Source organism: Dunckerocampus dactyliophorus, chromosome 13, assembly GCF_027744805.1.
Source record: "Dunckerocampus dactyliophorus isolate RoL2022-P2 chromosome 13, RoL_Ddac_1.1, whole genome shotgun sequence".
Taxonomy (NCBI): domain Eukaryota; kingdom Metazoa; phylum Chordata; class Actinopteri; order Syngnathiformes; family Syngnathidae; genus Dunckerocampus; species Dunckerocampus dactyliophorus.
Window position 1 is genome coordinate 27,223,773 of NC_072831.1, and position 21,852 is coordinate 27,245,624.

General features: G+C 40.4%; 1 protein-coding gene across 1 annotated transcript; it reads right to left on the reverse strand.

Annotated features, from left to right (window-relative positions):
• Positions 1-664: 664 nt before the first annotated feature.
• LOC129192624 (protein FAM163A-like) lies at positions 665-21,281 on the reverse strand. Its single transcript, XM_054796809.1, has 6 exons — positions 21,084-21,281; positions 15,745-16,189; positions 13,674-13,723; positions 7,268-7,364; positions 7,010-7,124; positions 665-5,563 (listed from the first exon to the last, which is right to left on the reverse strand). The coding sequence occupies exons 5-6, from the start codon at positions 7,100-7,102 to the stop codon at positions 5,183-5,185; spliced, it is 474 nt and encodes a 157-aa protein (XP_054652784.1). The 5' UTR covers positions 7,103-7,124; positions 7,268-7,364; positions 13,674-13,723; positions 15,745-16,189; positions 21,084-21,281; the 3' UTR covers positions 665-5,182.
• Between the last annotated feature and the right edge of the window lie 571 nt (positions 21,282-21,852).

The window sequence follows — 21,852 nt, forward strand, 5'->3', positions numbered from 1 at the left end:
TTTGAAATAATATTCATAAATGTTCTTCTCGTAATATTATGACTTTATTCCCATATTATAACTTTTTTCCCCCAACCTAATTTTCCTAAACAATACAACTTTATTTTGTTTTGCTTGTTTCTCATAATAGTTACCACTTTTACAAAATAGCATTTTTTTCTTCAATATTTCAACTCTATATTGCTACAAGCACATTATTTTTGACAAATGACTAGAGTTTTAGTCTCATAAAATTGAAACTTTTTTCTCTTAATACTTTGACTTTATTCTCATAAAATGACAGTCAATGCTGTTTTTTTTCTATTTCTGCAGTTTTTTTCAAGTATTTCAATTATTTGCTTATTACTTCTTATTACTTTATTCCCATAATATTTTGACTTTATTTTCATAACATTATAACATTTTCCACAGCCTAATTTTCCACAAATTACAACTTTATTCATTGTTCTGTTTGTTTTTCATTATATTACGACTTTCAAAAAATGTTTTTTCTTAAATATTTCCACTGTGTGCTACTAAAATGACATGACGATGAGTTTATTCTCGTGAAATTGCAGCTTTTTTCTTGTTCGCGACTTTTTTCTCTTAATATTTTGACTTTATTCTCATAAAATGACAGCTGTTTTTACATTTCTGCTGTTGCCCCCCCCCCCCCCCCATTTCAAGTTTCATCCTACGACTTTTTGCTGTTACAACTTTCAAAAAATAATATATATATCTTTAAATATTTCAACCCTATGCTGCCCAAATGACACGGCCATGAGTTTATTCTCATAAAATTGCAACTTTTTCCTCATTAGAATGCAACTTTTTTTCTTAATATTTTGACTTTATTCCCAGAAAATTACAGCTGCTTTTTTTCCCATTTCTGATGGGTTTTTTTTACAACTATTTCAAGTTTCATCTTGTATATTTTCTTCTTGTACTGATTATTTTATTCACATAATTTTTTCATTAATTAAATTTAATGTAATTTTTTAAATAAAAAAAATTATAGAAAATTAAATTAAAACTACATAAAACATTAATTGCAATTTAAATAAATGAAATTTAATTCATTTCCTCATCAAATATTATACAAATTCCAACGGCAATCATTTTCATAATATTGCGACGTTCCAACAATAATGTCTTTTTTCTTTAATATTTCAACTTTATGCTTCTAAAATGAAATTAATTTTCCTCATTACATTACGGCATTATTTACGTAAAATTACGACTTTTTCTCATTAGATGGCAACTTTTTCATCTTACTATTTTGACTTTATTCTTGTAAAATTACTGCAGATTTTTCCAATTTTGCTGTTGTTGTTGGTTAAATTACATTTTTAGAATGTGCCGCGGATCAACAACAAACAAAAAAAATCCAAGAGCCGCAAATGGCCCCTGGGCCGCACTTTGGACACCCCTGAGTTAAAGGAACCAAAACAAAGAAAAGTCGCTCATTTAGCACGCACTTGACAACAGATTTAAGACAAACCTCAGTGGAAACAACGTCGTGTCTGAATATATTTTGTAATAAATAACGAATAACACTCTCAGACCACAACAATAGGTACAGCTGCACAATCTAATGGCACCCACTACAAGAGCTGTATCAAAAAGCCTAAGACATCATTAAAAAAAAAAAAAGTATAAACATTTTTAAACAACAATTTTAAATATCCCATGAACCTCCGGAGACCCATAAACACATTTTTTGTCCTCTGTAAGGATCAAGCTTTTCACTGCCTTATTTTACATGCAAAACCCTACAAAAATGAACACCGGTCATTAGTCAGTACATTCATACACCTCTTGTGTTTTCAGGGTAGGAATGGATTGTGTTGTGAAGCATTCCATAAGTGTTAATCGATAGAAACATTTTTACAACATCCTCTACGGTGGACTTTTACTAAAGATTGGCCAAAGTACAGCCGTGAAAGTTGGCCTCTTTTCATGTCCAATGTTAATGTCATTGTAGAAATACAATATTAAAGAATATTGTTTAAAAAAAAAAAAGAGAAGAAAAAAAAAAAAGAAAATTGTGCTGTATTGTTGCACTCCCAAAAATTATTTAATGCTAAACTTTTATTTTTACGGGTCTCAGGAGGTTAAGAAAAAAAGGAAAATGAAACCTAAATTATAAATAATTAACAAAAAAATACAATTTAGTAAAACTAAATAAACAAAAATTTTAAAAAGTAAATATCTACAAACTACTAAGCCAAGAAGAGCCTTTTTGCACACTAAAAAAAAAAGTAGACTCTGCAAAAAGTATCCACTGAAGTTACAATTGAATATTTTCATGAAATGTCTTAACTTGCATATGTTGGTATGGACATAATCCTTTGGTCCACACCAAAATATATTTAATTGCATGCGTGACTGAACACAGGACCGTTTTAAGGTGGGCAAAATAAATTAAAAATTCCACAAAAAATGAAAGTCATAAACTGTGATGCAAAACAAGAATTTTTGTTCTTCTACGCTGCGAAATCCAGATTATTCCAACAAGGTTGGTCTTGTTGGAATAATGGTTTAATTGAACAGCGCATCAGAGCTGAAGCCAACATCCTCTGGAGAGACGGGGGAATGATCAGGCGAGCAGTGCAGGACAAGCGGAGGAGAGCGCAACTGTGCATCCAAGGAAATGGAGGTCATGATGAGGGATAAGCTGACAAAAACATCATTATATTAACCCCGTGCAAATAACGAGCAAAGGGTTAATCTGGGTATCGCAGCGTACAAGAACAAAAATTCTCATTTTGCAACACAGTTTATGACTTCTCCTTCAATTCCATCCATCCATTCATCTTCTATGCTGCTTATCCTCTTTAGGGTCACGGGGGTATGCTGGAGCCTATCCCAGCTGACTTCGGGCGAGAGGCGGGGTACACCCTGGACTGGTCGCCAGCCAATGGCAGGGCACATATAGACAAACAACCAATCACTCTCACATTCATACCTATGGACAATTTAGAGTCTCCAATGAAGCTAACATGCATGTTTTTGGAATGTGGGAGGAAACCCACACACGCACGTGGAGAACATGCAAACTCCACACAGAGATGCCCAACGGAGATTTGAACCCAGATCTTCCTGATCTCCTGACTGTGTGGCCACCGCACGGCTGCGGCAGTAATCATACAACACCATATATGTTGACGATTATGGTGGGGGGGGACAGCAAAACATTCCAAACAGCTCCCAGTATGAAGCAGTGTGGTTCTACAACCACAATAATAAAACATATTGTTATGTCATGAAAATATACGTGTTTTAGAAGCATCCTTTTCAGTGACAGCGCTCCAGTTGGACCTCATTAGGCGGTGCGGGTGTACCTATTATATTGGCCTCACTGTGTGCCTCATATAACTGTCAACGACTGTCTCACAAAGACGGTAAAAATATATAACAGTCAGGCATATACGTGTGGCATTACACTAAACTATCACAGCAAGTCATTGAATGAATGAATGAATGAATGAATGAATGAAGCAGCAATAAGTTGTCATTCCATGAAAGGACAGATGGAAGACTCTAAAACCAAAACTTGGTTGTTTTTTTTTTGTTTGCTTTGTTTCGAAAAGGAACGAAACCCCCTCAGATAGTTTTCTTTTGTTGGAGATCTCAAAAAAAAAAAAAAAAAAAAAGGTTTGTCTTCTTCTCGTTTCCTCCAACAAGCGCTGTGCTGGACAACAACTCATAGGAAAACTGTTAGCCCTCATGTTCAGTTAGCCTCTTTGTGTGTGTGTGTGTGTGAAACAGAAACTACAGCCCCTCCCTTTCAACTCGGAACTGCAGGTATCATTAGAGGTGGTCTCTACTTAATACAAAATAAAAATAGTACTCACAAAACAAGTAATATTTGATAAACAAGAAAAACATGAGTAAATAATCTCGTTAAGTACATTTAGTAAATATTTGCTTGGCTGTAAGGGATTTTTGTGGTTCATTATGAAAATATTCATTTATGTTTTTGTGGCCATGACTTCCTCAATTGCAACAATTTTCAACAATTCATTTTTTAAAATTGTGTTAAATTGTTGTTTATTTTGTTATTTATTACTTTAAAAAAATTTAATTGAAAAATGTTTTGAACAACAAAAAAGATAAGAAAAATGTGTGAAATGTTCAATAAAATAATGAATAACAGTAATGATGATAATAATTATAAATTGGATTTATAGCGTGCATTTTTCCATTGTTAAGGAATTGGATTACAATTCCTTAACAATGTGGGAAATGGTTGTTAAAAAAACCTATGAATAACCATCATGATGAAATTAATAACTTATATCGTGCATTTGAAGAGGAAAAATAATGAAATACATTCAATTCATAATTAAAATCCAAACAACATTTGAAATATTCTCAAACGAATATTACGTTTTTGTGGCTCCTACTTCATCAATTTGAAAAACAAACATTTCAAATGCGCTTTAACACGTTTTTTAAAAGAAAATGGTCGGTAATAATAATAATGATAATAATAAATTTGATTGATATAGTGCATTTGAAGAGGGAAAACAAATCAATGAAAATGATAATTGCAATTAAAACAATATTAGAAATATTTTCAAATGAACAGTATTTGCTCTTTCTAGGGAAATGATTCCACTACATTTGTAAACCCAAAGGAATACTGTAGGATATTCTTATATTATTATGAGGCAAAACATAAAAATAAATCATTACTGTATATGTCAATTATATATATTTTCAATGTATGAGAGCTTTTTCATGACTGTTAGTATTACAGTTCTTTGCTGATTGGCTCGGGTACGTCACATGGTTCCACAACCTTCTAGTCGAGTGAGGTACCATATATGGTACCTAGCACTTTAGATGGCTGAACTAATGAAGAAATAGTGAAATCATTTTAAAAAAGGTACATGTGTGGCATCACGGGGCGGATGTCCACTTTGTGTGTGCGTGTGTGTGTGTGTGTGTGTGTGTGTGTGCGCGTACGTGTATTTTTTTGGACTACATTACTTCTGGAAGGTGTGACACAAACAGGACATGTCCTGAAGGAAGACACCCTTTAACAAGAATTGTAGTGGGTTAGCCTAACTTTGTGTGTTTGTCATTTGGATGAGGATTTATCTTGTTAATCTTCAGTTTGGCAGTGCTTGAGGTGCCACCAGGAGGCGTCCTTACATGTTCAGGAGGCTGCCTGTGCCCTCCTACAGGTCAAATGTCACACCTGGGTGCTGTAGGGCCGTGGCGGAGGTGGGAACATTTTAGCGGGGCTGTAGTAGCTCAAAGCGGGGGCGGAGCCGTGCGGCAAAGACACGGCCGGGTTCTCGTAGTAGGTATGGAAGCCCAGACGCTCGCCCCCGTTGAGCATTTCCGAGGCGGGGAGCGCGGCGCGGCGCGTGTACGGCGAGCAGGCGCGGCAGGCGTTGCTGCGGTGGGATGCGGACGCCACAGCGTCCAACTGGTCCAAGGAAACGGGCGTGATGGCAGCGCCGTCATTGGCCAGGGCGTTGCACGTGTTGCACGGAAAGTGAGAGAGCGGGTCAGCCTGAGGCGCCGAGCCCGCGTCCGCGTCAGAGTCATTCTTCTTACAGCAGTAATACTGCGGAGGGGACAGAGGCACAGGGGGCGGGGCTTCAGTGCTGGATTGGCTCGAATGGAAGTCAGAGTTTGGGATAGCGATTGGGAAAGTTTTTAGGCAGGAAATTCCTATTTGACAAATGTTTTTTTTGCAAATGTGATATCATTTGTTAATTATTTGAATCATTACAAGATTAATGTGACTTTTTAATGATCAATATTTCTCCTAATTATTGTTGTAAATGAAGGACTCTTGTTTTAATATTATAATGACTCTTTAACTGTTAACATCTCCCTGATATGTTATTTATATTTATTTTTTACAACTGTACTGTATTTATTTATTTTTTATTATTATTACGATGATTTTTAATCATTTGTTGTTTGACTGGCAGAAATCAAGTCAAACGTTCCTGTGGTGAGACTCTGGGGAGGTTCCCCCTTTTTATCAATTTAAAAAAAAAAAGGTTTGACTCACCGGAAAGTACCACGTTTTATTAGTCATATAGGAAGTAGTATTTAGCGCATGACTCTATTTTTTTCCCCTCACTTTGCTACACCACAGTCAAAATACTCAAAAAGTTGTGAAAAAATAGTTTTAATATTAAAAATAATGTATGTAGTTTTTGTATGAATTTTCTTGTAAAATTAAGACTTATTTTCTCCAAATATTACAACTTTATCCTCTATAACAAAGTATGACTTTTCTTGTAACATTACGGCTCATCGGGACACGCAAACTCCTCCACCAATAAGGTCGTAACTCAGAGGAGTATTTCAAAATTGCACATTAAAAAATGCCTGATTTTTTAAAAGAAAAAAGTCATTACATTATGACACAAAAGTTGTTAGTGTTTTTCTGAGAATACATTTGTAACATTTTAAGAAAACAATATTAGATTTATTTCTGTATTTATATATGTAATTATTAAACTTTGAAACAATATTATATTTATGTAGGCATGTATTTATGTGTAATTTTGAAATAAATACATATATAAATATATTGTTTTCTTAAAATGTTACAAATTTATTCTCATAAAATGAAAACTTTTGTGTCATTCTTTCAAAATTACACATTTTGTCTCATTATGTCAGAACTTCAAATTAGATTCAAGATTCAAGAGTTTTATTGTCATAGGACTTCTTCCCTTTCAAAATAAAGGCTTTTCCCCCCCTCAAACTACTACACCTGCTTTGCTCATTCTATGAGTTTTTCAACAAAACATTACAGCTGTATTTTAGTGAAACGTAAACTTTTCCACGTCATATTCTTTTACTTTTACTTTTATTTTGACACGTGGAACTGTGACTTGTACTTTGATGTATTCCATTGTTACTGGGATGCATGTTCAAATAAAATGAAACCATTCCCATTACCATATTTTCAGTGTGTCCCCTAATGGCTTTCAAGACACTCAGAACGCTTTAAAGCCTCTGGTTAAAGTGAAACGTTTGGCGGTGTTACCTGGAGTCGACAGTAACAGAGGACTGCTACGATGCACAGCAGTATCACTCCAGCAAGAATTCCTCCTGCTATCACGATTGTTCCCGCTGACATTCGACCTGATCTCCATCAAACCCTTCACACACAAAACACAAAAAGGATGCGAAAGGGCCACAATTTGCTACACAATGTCCAAATCAATGACATCTTAGTTTATGAACATACATGCCCTTCATTATGATGAAACCTTGTTTAACCACACACACAAACCTGACTTACATTAGCAGACAGTCAGAGATGGAGGGGTGGGTGAAGGTGGGACGCCATGACACAAGTGGACAACGTCACTTTCAATGTGTTCCTTCTCTCTGGCAGCCTGAAAAAAAGAAAACAGGCCAATTATTCAAAATCAGGATTTGAGCACTATTAGCAAAATGAGGACTTTTTTTACTGCTACTACTCCTACGTGCCATTCGGCCGTTGTACAACAAGAGCAGGAGCCTGATTCGCGTTGCTCGCAGTAAGTCCAGCCTGTTTCCGGTGAATGCTGGCCTACGCCAAGGCTGTCCTTTGTCACCGATTTTGTTTATAATTTTCATGGACAGAATTTCTAAGCGCAGCCAAGGCGTTGAGAGGGTCCAGTTTGGGGGCCTCTGCTGTTTGCAGACAATGTGGTCCTGATGGCCTCATCAGGCTATAACCTTCCGCCTTTACTGGGGAAGCTTGCAGTCGAGTGTGAAGCTTCTGGGATGAGACTCAGCACCTCCAAGCCTGAGGTCATGGTTCTCGGTCGAAAAAGGGTGGATTGCACCCCGTGGGGTAGGAGCGACCTCCTGCCCCAGGTGGAGGAGTTCAAGTATATCGGGGTCTTGTTTACAAGCTCAGAGTAGAGTCGCTGCTTGTTCACATCGAGAGGAGCCAGTTGAGGTGCCTCGGGCATCTAGTTCGGATGAGGTGTAGACCGAGGACACGCTGACCGAGGACACGCTGGAGGGATTATGTCTCACAGCTGGCCTAGGAACGCCTTGAGGTCCTCCCGGTGGAACTGGAAGAGGTAAAGTCTGGACTTCCCTACTGAGACTGCTGCCCCCGTGACCCTGACCCACATAAGCAGAAGACAATGGAATGGAAAGGAATTATTATTTTTTTTTACTTTGTCTTACAATAAATTTTTTTTCATCATGTTTTCCCCTGCATGATATATAATAACTTACGTAGAATTAAATATTAGAGCTATAATTATTACTGTAATAATGGGACTTTCTTGTAAAATGAATTCTTAAAATAATTATTAGTCAGTGGCCACTCCCATGGCTGACTGAAAATTTTGACAAACAAGGCTCTGTGGTGCAGAACATTACTTCAGCCTAACCGCGTTTCCACTTGGACGTATTTCACTGCAGCACACAACTTTTCATGTGGAGGAGCTGTCAATAATGAACATGAACTGCAAGGGGTAGGTAAGTTTTCCATGATTACTGGTCGGTTCCAGTCAAGTTTTCTCATTATGTTGACTTTGACTTCAATGCTGAAGCGTGATTCAGCACATGAATCTGTTAATAATGGAAGCGCTCTGTAGCAGACGAGTGGGCGTGTAAACCAAGCAGTCTGTAGTTAAAACAGGAGTGCCGATCGGCATCCAATTCCGTATTATGCCCTGCGCGGGTTTGGCCGCCATGATAGGGAGCAGAATCCAGAAACTATGCATTGAAAACATGTCCTCAGGACACACGCTATTCATTGCTTTAACAGACGCTCCAAAAGCAGTGGCGGAGCTACGGGGTGGCCATTGGTGGCCGTGGCCACCCCTGGTCACTCTCCGGCCACCCCACTGGCCATCTAGACAATTCAGGTCTCAACTTATTGCCACCCCTATGTGAGATATGGTCTCACCATGGCCACACCAATGAAAAATTTCTGGCTCCGCCACTGATTACAGAAAATTGTAAAAATAATTATTTTCCTCATAATATTTTAACTTTATTTCTGTAAAAATCAGGAATTTTTCCTCAAAGTTATTACAAATATTTTATTATAGAGTAACATTGCAAGTTTTTTCCTCATAATATTATGCCTTTGCCCCCACAAATACTTACAACTAACTTTTTATCTTATACTACAACTTTATTCTTGTAAAAAAGTGGACTCCCCCCTCATCCCCCCATAACATGACTTACACTCTATGTAAAATCAAATATTAAGACAAATATTACAGCTTTAATTAATCTTACATATACAATGTAGAGTTGGTTGCAAATATGTCAACAGGGTTGCAACAGCATCAAAAATGAAAAAATAGATCCATCCATTGCCCACATATTCCTCCACTGCATTGGAAACAGCAACAGTGAACGCACCTGAATGTATGTGTGCATGAGCTAAAACTATGCAGACAGCTGCGCGTGTGTGTGTGTGTGTGTGTGTGTGTGTGTAGCTCCTCCATTGCATCACTGTAATAAATTATAAACACAGCCCGCCACGCTAATGTCGTTAAAAGCGATACCAAGCCTCCTCTTCCTTCTTCAGTGTAATCCTCCTACTCTACCAGTGTAATGTGCTGCTTACACACACACACACACACACACACACACACGGACGCACACATACTCACGCTTATGCAGTAATTATGAAGCCTGGCGATGACTTCTACAAACACGGACAAAAGAAATGCAATCACTGCGGAGGAGAAACTAAGCCATTTTGACAAACAAGTAAGAGAATTAGGCCAGAAAAGCTCACAGTGGGAATCTTCCAGCAGGATGCAGAGAGAGACAAAGACACCAAGAGACACCAGGACGCTACGCTGTCCGAGCACCTTAAACTACCTCACACTGCACGTACGCAAAACACAGACCGCAAGATCCTTTATCATGGAGATTAATAAGAATGGCCGCATATCAGAAACAGCTCAAAGGCCGACACCATGTGTTGGAAAAATGCTCTGCTTCACATTGTCCCAGTACATGTGGGAATTCATGTTTCTCCTCAATGAACCGCAGCTTCCCCAGTGCTGGCAGCACTCTTGTAGCTCCAGACCATGCTTAATTGTAGGCAAGACACCAGAGGTGGGAGAAAGTCAGTGTCTCAAAGACTTTAATCTCAAGTCAACGCTGCAAAAAAATTTGGAGTAACATTTCCTTAAAAAAAGACTTTTTCCACGTAGACAATATAAGTAAATATTACAAGGGTTATTGTCATGTAAACTACACATCATTCTCAAGTAAAATCTACTTGCTTTTAAGAATGATTAAAAAAAAACATCTTAAGTATCATTTACTAGCATTTTGCTTTACCTCATAAAACTTCACTTAAAAAGGATGTTTTGCTTGATGGCGGCCATGTTTTTCAACCAATCTTACTCAAATTTTACGCACACGTGCTCGCCGGTCTCCACTTGGTGGCATTTCGGCTAAACAGCCAAAAGTTACGATGGCTGTTTTGTAGAGCTGTGTCAGAAATTCAAAGTCAATCCCACTTATGGGCATTGATAACACCACCACCATGTGGTGTATTTGTCTGAAAAACAATAGCACAGGCAACACAGCAGGGGTGCATGTTTTGACACATTTTCACCTTTGTGTGTGCAGCGGTGCAGAAGTAGAAAAGTTAGCTCACATGAACAAATACATAGTATATGTATTGCATATGATGGAACTAGATGCAATCATTTTTTTTAAAATAATTTGTGACGTTATTCCCTCTTCGTGTGCTCTCTGTATTTGGAGAAGAGATGATTTCACCAGCGAGCGTGGCGTCATCCTTTGTGGACCTGTACCATGTGGTGTTTGCCAACGCAGGGCGAGGGTGAAGAGGTTTCACGCTCCTCTTACGCGACTATTTTTAGCGCCGTGCAAAGCGATGAGCGGATGAGAGAGGTGTCATATTTTAATTTGCTTTCTCGGCAGGGGGAAAAGCATCACGCACACACGGGCCAGAAAGTGAGAGTCACATGTGAGATTACGTGCTGATGATTGGCAACTTTTTTTTTCCCCCCCAAACAAGTGACACCTGAGGGAGTCATGCATTTTTTCCTTTTTTTTTGGCTGATCATATGATGTTCCCTTTCCAGCCTGATGTGGGAGGATGGAAACAAACACCAACAAAAAGGTGCAAAATTGTGATATTTCATGGGGATTAAATGCGAGCCAGGCGTGTGTCTTGTGTTTGCAAGGGGGACACAGTCACTTGTCTCCATGCGGTTGCCAGGCAACCAGCTAAGACTCAGGTTGCATAAAAGCACTCAGATCACTGGGGTGGGCTTCAAATCATCTAAAGGCGGCACCACTGCCACTAAAATCTCTCCAACCACATGGAATACAGCTTTTACATTCACAAAAGTAAGACTTCTGTGTCATAATATAAAGACTTTTCTTTTAAAATTAGGACTTTTCATTTTAAAATTAGGCCTCAAACTGCTACACCTGTTTTCCTCATTCGGTTGTGAATACAGTTATCCCTCATTTATTGCGGTTAATTGGTTCCAGACCACGATAAGTGAACTTCCGCAAAGTAAACCTCAATAATAATAAATGGAACATTTTTGTAGTTTGAGCAGAGAAAATTTGACTTTAGCAATACAATCTTTAACATTATTAACACCCTGTAGACATTAAATAACACCCCTGTAATCACCTTTACACCAATGTTCCCTCTAAGCTGTGCGCGTGCGCAATCGTGCACTGCCCCCGCATTCTAAGTGTGCACCAAATACAGTCCAAACTGAACTGTAAATGAAATAAACACATCATTTATTCTGTACCATTTTGCAATGCAACTCAGTGTGCGACAGGGAGCAACAAACGGCAACAACATACAGTATAAGACAAGGCCCAACACTGTCCTGCCAATGATAAGATCCTGTTTGCACGTATTTACTTTCTCACCCAATCATGTCATTAACAGCGCGTTACGTAGTACATGCCGCTATTTGGCAGGTTAGCGTATGGCTAATGCTGCTGCGGAGTTAAGAGAGCTAAATGCTGCTTTGCTAAGCCGATGTCACTACGCAATACGTACCCGGAACGCAATCGGTACCGCGCATGCGCAAGGACTTAGCAAATTTTTCCGACAGTGTCACGTGCTGTGGTAGTTATTAATTTTTAAATATATGAACATAAACAGTCAACGACCATATTTCATATGTGTAATATGTTATGAGAGCCGCACGGTGGCCTAGTGGTTAGCATGTTGGCCACATCGGGAAGATCTGGGTTGGGCATTTCTGTGTGGAGTTTGCATGTTCTCCCCGTGCGTGTGTGGGTTTTCTCCGGGTACTCCGGTTTCCTCCCACATTGCAAAAAACATGCATGTGAGGTTAATTGGCGACTCTAAATTGTCCATAGGTATGAATGTGAGAGTGAATGTTTGTTTGTCTATATGTGCCCTGCGTTGGGCGCCACACACGGGAGGCGACATCGCCTCTACTCCATTCATTCTCAATGGAACCTGTGCTGTAAGGCGATTATCGTGTGAGGCAAAGTGACCAGTCCAGGGTCTCTCGCCCGAAGTCAGCTGGGATAGGCTCCAGCATACCCGCGACAGAAAGATGATGTCCAGAAAAAAACAAGGAACTGCTCATGTGTGAGTCTATTTAATCTTATTTGTCTAATATGCCTTATTTGGGGTTATACAAATGTAATGGTGACTGTGGGGGTGTCATTTCATGTCTACAGGGCTCTAATGATGTTAAAAAATGTATTTAGAGATCAGAAACAGGTTTTCTACGCCATAAATATAAAAATATTCCATTTATTAATATTGAATCCTGCTTTGCAGTCAAGCATGGAACCAATTAACCGCAATAAACGAGGGACGACTGAGTAAAAAGTATCGGTATCGACGATACTGGCCGTGTATTTACTCTGTATCAGATCGATACCAAATTTTTCGTATAGCCCACCTCTCGTATGAATATGAAAATACATTGACTAAAAAGAATGAAATAAAAACTCTTACTTAAACCATTGCATTTACAGTTGACATTTTACCATGGCCACAGTTTGACCTTGGAACAGATGATTTCTATCCCCATGACTTCCTGGGGGAAAAACGGCTTTGAATTCCATTTTTTTTTGTATGAATGCTGTTTCCCAATGAATATGAAACATTAAAAAAGGTGCAGTAGTACGTTTCATTTCAAATGCCATGAAAAAAAGATGAAATGCAAAGATAAAATGTATATATAACGTGAAGGTATAGAGAGAATAGACTAAGAGCTGGAGCGCTGCTGGTACCTGCTACCATTCTTTAAGTCCTGATATGAATATTTCCTTGAGGCGCCCTCCTTCCTTCTCCTCCTCCAACTTTGTGCAGGAAATCACAGCGGGCTTCCTTTGCAATTTTAAAGCCCCGGGGCACTCAATTATTCAAGTATCATTCCCTTGGACAATATTTTTCCATCAGGGGGGCTAATTTAGCCGGCTAGTATAAGACGAAAAAAAGAAAGAAAAGGGTTCTCTTTTGAAAGCACTCGTGTAGACGTGTGAGGACAGGGAACACAATGTGGAGGAGGAAAAGTGGATGATTTGGCTTTGAAGTGGTCTAAAACAAGACCACAGCATCCAATCAGTCTTTTGCGTTTAGAAGGGCTACGATTACCAGTGCTCACCTCTACCAGGAGGTTTAATAATACTGTACTGTGATGAAAGTTCACATCAGAATAAATGTAAAATAAATAAAGACTTACCTGCTAGAGTCACCCTCTGGACGACAACATCCTCTGTGCCGCAAAGCCTTCTGGGAAACAACAAGGAAGCCACATGAGAGTGATGTTTTGAGGCAACAATGGGCACAATGTAAATGTTTTGGTTTTTTAAGCATCTTTTTGTTTGTTTTAAGCCTTTGGAGTCCAGCGGTAGTTAAGGGTTTTAAATACCATAGTTTCTGGTGTATAAGATCCAAATGTTTTTAACTCTTAGGAGTCTTTGAGTTAGCAGGCGCAGCATAATACTTGTAGATGGTGTAGCATGACGACACAGCCACACTTAATTTACTGTGAGTCTTCAAATGGTAAAAGCATGAACAGCCGTTTGGTTGCGGGGTGGGGTTGCAAAGAGGCATATCGTGGCTTGTGTATATATATTATATATAATGTCACTTTATTATTCTAACATTGGGCCGAAAATAACCACTAAAATCCAAATCGGGAAGATTTAAATTTTTTGCACAAAAATGTCTAACATGTGTAATGAACCCTTACCATGCAAATATAAAATGTATAATTATAAAAACTCATACTAATTTAGCAAACATCGAAGTTAAATGTAGTCAAATAGTAATTATTTTCCTTCACAGTCAGGCCAGGCCTCAGGCACTTACTATTTACTTCATCTGTACACAACAAATAATGTGTCCTGTTCCAAAGAAACTAAGTTTTTGTCCCCTTAAGGAAAGCTGATTATAACATCCTTGATCATCCAGAAGGCCGACACAAGCCACGATATGCCTCTTTGCAACCCCACCCCGTGACCAAACGGCCGTTCATGCTTTGACTGCTTTATGACTCGCTTCTTTCCACCAATGGGAAGGTGTTGACATGCTTCACTGGTTGCTTACTTTCGCTTTAAAAGCGCCTGCCTTCCAAATGAGAAATAACGTTAACGACACAATGACAAAATTAAGGTGAATGTTATTGATCATACACTATATCTGGTTTCACCTGACCAATTTTCACCATTTGAATACCCGTAGGCAGTTGGACGTCTGCACGTTCACAGTAAATTAAGTGTGGCTGTGTCATCATGCTACGCCATCCATTATGCTGCGCCTGCAAAGTCAAAGACTCCTATGAGTTAAATATGAAACATTGCAGCTTTAATATTTCCTCAAATAGTTCCTCAAATAGTGGACTCCTTTTTAGCCCTTAGATGTCCAAACTTTTCCTACCAAGGGCCGCATACTTTTCATACTTTTTTGTAAAAAGGCTAACCCGCCCCCATATATATTTAACGACAAAGCTTACTGTTATTAGTTATTACTATCAACATTACATTACATTGTACCTTTTTGCTCTATTTTCCCTATTTTCTTCTGTTTTTTGGGGGGACTGGGGGGGGTTTCATTTTATTTCTTCAATGAGCTGCAGGCCGTAAATGGCCCTCAGGCCGCACTTTAGACCTTAGGGAAAAAAGTAACAGTAATTACTGGTTAAGGTGATACTAATGACCTTTTCTATGACATACATCATCCAGTGTCACGCTAGACGTCTTTGTCTTTGTCATCATTTTAAAGAGAAATTGCTGCTGTGTACAGCGCAGCCGTTGGGCTATGACCTCAAAAAATGAGGTTTTTTTTGAGGTGAAGAAACATGACTCAGTCTGTAAAACAATTCACATTATATATTTTTAACAGTAAATAGCATAATATCAAACATGTCATTTGAAGTTAGTATCTTGACTTAAAAACACCTATAAATATTACTCAATATCATACAAAAACATTATAACTATATTATAACTATGGAATATAAATAGAATATTTATGAATATCTTGTCACACAGAACCGGCAAAATAAGCCATCTTGTATTGTAAAAGTCATATTAGTGTATAACAGGAAGGTAAATAACTTTAGGTGTGATTTTCTTGAGTCATACATTGGTAGGTGTGCATTTTAACAAAGCTGGCAGATATTAGATGATAAAAGGTGCACGTGATAATTCTGTTAAATCAACTAAGTTGTGTGCAGATGTTACAGCGACTCATTGTTCAGCAGATGAATTGATGTGCAAATGTGTCCAGAGTGCAGACTTCTTCCTTACCTTTGACGCAAATGGTAGCAGAACCTTCTTTGATCGTCTTTTTCCCCCCCCAGTACAATTCGGTCCAGTAATCCAGTTTCTTCACCCCGGTCATAAGAGCCTCCAGGAGCCCCTCTGTTCTCTCGCTACAACCATCATTATCATCCTCTCACCGCTGTTGCTTCTTCTTCTCCTTCAGTGCCAGAAGCCGGCGCGGACCTGTGGATTAGCTCGGGGAGTCCTCCTCCGTGACCCGCGGGAGACGAGGCGGCAGTCTGCCATATGAGCGTCACTGCTCGGCATGGCTGCGCTCGCAAGCTCGGTCGGTCCCCGCTGCTGGTGGTGGTGGTGGTGGTGGTGGTTGGGGGGGGGCGCTCCGTCACCATTTCCTGGTGGTCCCGGTGGGGCGGGGTGAGGAGGGCGGTTTATGGAGTACCGTGCGCCGGGGCGACGGCAGGAGGAGGCGCTAGTGAAGGGGCAGGAATAGGAGTAGTCAGCATCCTTAAGGCTATAATTTCAAGGATTAAAAAAAATGCAAAAGATAATTCACTACTTGTTTGCAGCTACAGTCCAAGTAACCAAATACTAATTGTAATACCACTTTAGTCCTGAGGAGGCAGTAAGAAATCACTTGTAGCTCATGGAAGTTAAGAGACACTGTATTAATTACATTTTCTACTGCTTTTTAGACCAACACAATAAACACAATAAACAAGCCAAATGATCAATTATTATTAGGGCTGTCCATCGATTAAAATATTTAATCACGATTAATCACACTGTCCATAGTTAACTTATAATTGCATTTAATCGCAGATAAAATAAGTTTTTATCTATAATAAGTAAATCTCTGTGGTAAACGATTCCATACGCAACTACAACGATTACTACATAACATTTTATGTATAGTGATATCAATTTTGGAAATATGGGCCATTATTTTATTCAAAAATAATATAGTTAGAAATCCTACAGTTTTTGAATGTTTAATGCGAGCGGCGACTTGGCCCACTGTTTGATGGTCCTTGAACCTTCTACGTTCTCCCACACTGCACAGATGGACTACTATACTGTATTTTCACTCTTTTTCTTTCACCTCCCAAATACTGATACCATGTGGGAATGCATAAAAGTAAGAGCTGATGAACTTATTGAGCGCTAATGTGCTATTTGCGGTACACAACCTCTCTGAAAAACTAAGTCCAGGCTCATACTGGTGGATGGTGGTTCTGTATCCATTTAATGCTTTCAATTGCATGTTGTTCCTGTTTTAATTTAGCACAATCCATAATAAATGAGATCGCTATAATGTACGTATGTTTCCCGGTGACCAGTGTTGCCAACTTGGCGATTTTGTCGCTAGATATGGCGACATTCCAACCCCCCTTGACGACATATTTTCTCAAAAGCGACGAGGGACAAATCTAGTTACTTTTTCTGACGCTGTTGGGGAGCTGTCTAATATCAAGATTCAAGATTCAAGATTCAAGAGAGTTTTATTGTCATGTGCATAGTACAACAGCAGTTATACCATGCAATGAAAATCTTATTCTGTTCATTCTCCCAAGAAAAGAAAGAAAACAAATGAAAGAATAAGAACATAAGAAACATAAACACATAAACATATATACCAATAAATTAAGCAACAACAACAGAAGAGACATTAATACAAGTAAATAATACAAATAAATAAATAAATAAAGTGCTATGAGTGTGTGCGTGTGTTGCGTGCGGCGTGTGCGAGTGCTTCGTTGAGGAGCCTGATGGCCTGTGGGTAAAAGCTGTTTGCCAGCCTTGTGGTCCTGGACTTCAAACTCCTGTAGCGCCTGCCTGACGGTAGGAGTGTGAATAATGAGTGTTGTGGATGTGTGCTGTCCTTGATGAGGTTGTGTGTTCTGCGTAGGACTCTAGATGTATAAATGTCTTGCAGTGAGGGGAGGGCTGCCCCAACAATGTTCTGTGAGGTCTTGATCACCCGCTGGAGTGCCTTCCTATCACGTGTTGTACAGTTACCGTACCAAACAGTGATGGAGGCGGTAAGGACACTTTCGATAGTGCATCTGTAGAAGCAACTCAGGATTGTGGTGGACATGCCAAATTTCCTCAGTCTTCTCAGGAAGTACAGTCTCCTTTGGGACTTCTTCAGAATTTGTTGGGTGTTGTGAGACCAGGTGAGGTCCTCGCTGATGTGTGTGCCAAGGAACTTGAAGGTTTTCACCCTCTCCACCTCAGTCTCATCAATAAACAGGGGTCTATGCGGCTCCTTTTCCCTTGTTCTTGGGTCGATGATCATCTCTTTAGTCTTATCTGTATTGAGAAGGAGATTGTTATCACGACACCAAGCTATGAGGTCCGCCACCTCTCTTCTGTATGATGTTTCAACACCACCAGTGATCAGTCCGATGACTGTAGTGTCATCTGCAAATTTAATGATGCTGGTGTTGTTCTGGGAGGCCACGCAATCGTAGGTGAAGAGCGTGTAGAGGAGTGGACTCAGCACACACCCCTGTGGGGTCCCAGTGCTCACAATTCTTGAGCTGGATGTGCGGTTGTGGACTCTGACTGACTGGGGCCTGCCTGTGAGAAAGTTAAACACCCAGTTACAGAGGGAGGGAGACAGGCCAAGTGTGAGGAGCTTATCTGTGAGTTTGTGGGGGCTGACTGTATTAAAAGCAGAGCTATAGTCTATAAATAGCATTCTGACGTATGTGTCCTGGCCCTGTAGGTGAGAAAGGGCTGTGTGGATGGCAGTGTTGACTGCATCATCCGTGGACCGGTTCTGGCGATATGCAAACTGTAGAGGGTCCACGGTTGCCGCCGGGATGCTCTTTTTGATGTGGGTCATGACTAATCTTTCAAAGCACTTCATAACAATAGGAGTGAGTGCTATAGGGCGATAGTCATTCAAGCAGGTCACGTTGCTCTTCTTGGGTACGGGCACTATGGTGGTGGACTTAAAGCAGGTCGGTACAGATGCTTGTGCAAGCGACAGGTTAAATATGTCAGCAAGCACATCAGCTAGCTCTGATGAGCAAACCCGAAGTGCACGTCCTGAGATGTTGTCTGGCCCTGCTGCTTTTCGTGGGTTTGTTTTGTTTAGAACCCTGCGCACATCAGCTGATGTCACCATGAGAGGTGAGTCCTGTGTGCTCCCCAGGTTCAGCCACCCTCTCTGCTCATCAGGAGTTTGGGTGTCAAAGCGGGCATAGAACTCATTCAACTCATCAGGAAGTGTGGTTTGGCTGGACGTGGCTACGCTACTCTGCTGTCGATAGTCTGTGATGTGCTGGAGCCCCGCCCACATGCGCCGAGGGTCTGAGGTGGAATAGTAGCCCTCCAGCTTCTGTCTGTACTGTCTTTTGGCCTCTCGTATGGACCTCCTCAGGTCATATCTGGCCTTTTTGTAGTCATCAGCGGTGCCCATGACAAATGCAGTCGAACGAGCACGTAGCTTAGCCCTTACATCACAGTTCATCCACTGTTTTTGGTTAGGGTATTTTCTGTAATACTTGGTGGTGGTAACAGTCTCTATACATGTGCTAATGTAGCCAGTAACAGCAGAAGCATATTCATCCAAGTCAACAGTACAATCTTCCCTCCCCGCTGCAGTTTTAAACACATCCCAGTTTGTGCAGCCAAAGCAGTCCTGAAGTACTTGATCAGTTTCTTCATTCCATACTTTAACTGCTGTACTTACAGGGGGAGCTTTTTTAAGAAGTTGTCTGTATGTTGGATAAAGGAATATAGAGATGTGGTCGGCCTTTCCAAAGTGGGGTCTTGGAACAGCCTTCAAAGCACCTTTCATGTTGCAGTAGACTTGGTCCAGGATGTTATTTTCCCTTGTGGGAAAGCTCACATGCTGGTAATATTTGGGGAGGACAGTCTTGAGGTTACAGTGGTTGAAATCGCCAGATATAATAAATACAGCGTCTGGGTGTTTGGTCTCGTGTTTATCAATGATGTCATGCAGGAGGCCTAGTGCATTAGCAGTGTTAGCTCGTGGTGGGATGTAAACAGCAGTTAAATACACAGCGCTAAACTCACGAGGTAAATAAAAAGGTCTGCATTTCACCATCAGCAGCTCAATGTCCTGCGAGCAGTACTTTTCCATCGTCTGTACGTCTGTGCACCACCGTTTGTTTACGTAAACACAGACGCCGCCACCTCTGTGTTTACCAGACGCTAAAGTCCGATCTCCCCGGTAAGCAGCAAATGATTCCAACTGGATCGCCGAGTCCGGTATATCCTCCGTCAGCCAGGTTTCTGTGAAGGTGAGGACACAGCATTCCCTGATCTCACGTTGAGCTGTAATCCTTGCTCGTAGTTCGTCCATCTTGTTTTCAAGAGAGCGGACGTTGGCTAGCAGCAGGCTTGGTAGCGGTGGCCTCGTCGCTCTAGCTTTTAGCCTAGCATGCAGGCCGGCTCGCTTGCCTCGTTTACGCCTCGGATGCTTTGCTCGCCGGGTATTCAGCTCACCAGGTCCGCAGGCTGCTGCGTTCTCCCGGCGCAGAAGAAAGGCAAAGTCTGAGAGGCTAAATGAAGGTTCATGGTGAACCCTGCCGATGTTCAAAAGTGTCTCTCTGTTGTAATGTACTGCGTGAGTGTGTTGAATGTCCAAAATGAACAATAGAATAGCAAAAAATAGAAAAACACGGGAGAGTGTCACAGAGACGTCTGCCACGGAGGGCGCCATCTTTGATATCTAATATGGTGAAAGCAAGTATTGTTCTGCACTTTGTGTTCTCAATGAGCAGCGGCGGGTGCTGTGGACAGGTCGGCACCACCCAAAGGCAGACAAAAGCCATGATGTGGAGCTCTACGCATCCGAAGTGCAAATGAATTGCCATTACATATATTCACCAGAAGAGTGTGCTACTCACGAACCACATCTGTCAAGTTAATGTGAGCCATAGAAGAAACACAGGGTAATCTGTTAATACATAATTAGGGTGTTTTTAATCACCTTTGACTCTCCTAAGAGATTATGCTTTTTTTCCTACAGTATTTTACATCATCATAAAGAAGTGATGTTCAAATTAGACAATGACGTAATCTAGCGACTTCTAGGCCAGCCGATAGCTACTTTTCTTATTGAAAAGTTGGCAACAGTGCCGGTGACTAGCTAGCGCGCTAGCTAACGCTATTTAGATCCATTGTCATTGACACAAGACTCCAAATAGCTGTCGTCGGCGATGCCGGTAACTAGCAGCTCCTAGCCCAAATTTTAGCTGGCAGTTCAAAGCAAAAAAAAACTCTGTCAAGAGACGGCTCACATCTAAAAAAACAACAAAACCACACTCGTTAATTAGAACACTTGTATGCCAAGGTAGCACTGTATAAATGAAAATTCAAAAAAATACCTGCAGTGTGCCAGTAACTTCTCTCTTCTCCCAGAGTAGACGTGCTTTGTGACAACTCCAGTCAAAAAGACACAAATAACTTCGGTCTTGTCGAGAGAGCCATCTGCTAGGGCTTTGAAGCTAAACTCACCATTCAAAATACCATTTTCTTTGCACATTTTTGCTCAATATTTGTTCTGGCGTCTAGCTCTACAACTGATGCCGTTGCCGTTCCTCAAACTACGGCGTCGGCCGAGGGTCAAACGACGTTAATCGCGCATAAAAAATAGTGCCGTTAAAGCACACTTGACAGCCCAAATGATATTATCTCTTGCTTTTAAAATTATGACTCAAACAGACGCAAAATATCCACGTCAAATCTAATTTCTATTACGTGCCAGAGGGAAAATAAGAAGGAAAGAACCTTTCCTCCTGCTTCAGGCAAGATTTTATTTACAACGTGGCAGCAAAATAGAGCAGTTGCGCACAAACAGCTTAGCATGTCTAGCCCTTCTCACATCCCTTCCTTACCCCACCCCCTCCACATGCCCAAGGCCAACGGTCACATAAGTCTCCTCCTTTCATAGCTGCCTCAGGTAATGCTTGTAACGTAGTTATGATTTTTTTCTCGTAAATGTATGACTTTATTCTGGTATTATTTTCTGGTAAATTTACAACTTTGTCAAAATCTAATTATTTTAATACTCCGTCGTAACAGGCATTGCCTGAGACAGCTATGAAAAGGAGACTTATGTGACCTTTGGCCTTGGGCCAAGGTAATATTACTGCA

What these genes read in the sequence shown, in the direction of transcription:
- LOC129192624 (XM_054796809.1), bottom strand. Translation starts at nt 7,102, where the DNA reads ATGTCAGCGGGAACAATCGTGATAGCAGGAGGAATTCTTGCTGGAGTG. An exon ending in TCTGTTACTGTCGACTCCAG is followed by an intron (nt 5,564 to 7,009) that starts GTAACACCGCCA and finishes TCCCCTCCGCAG; the next exon opens with TATTACTGCTGTAAGAAGAA.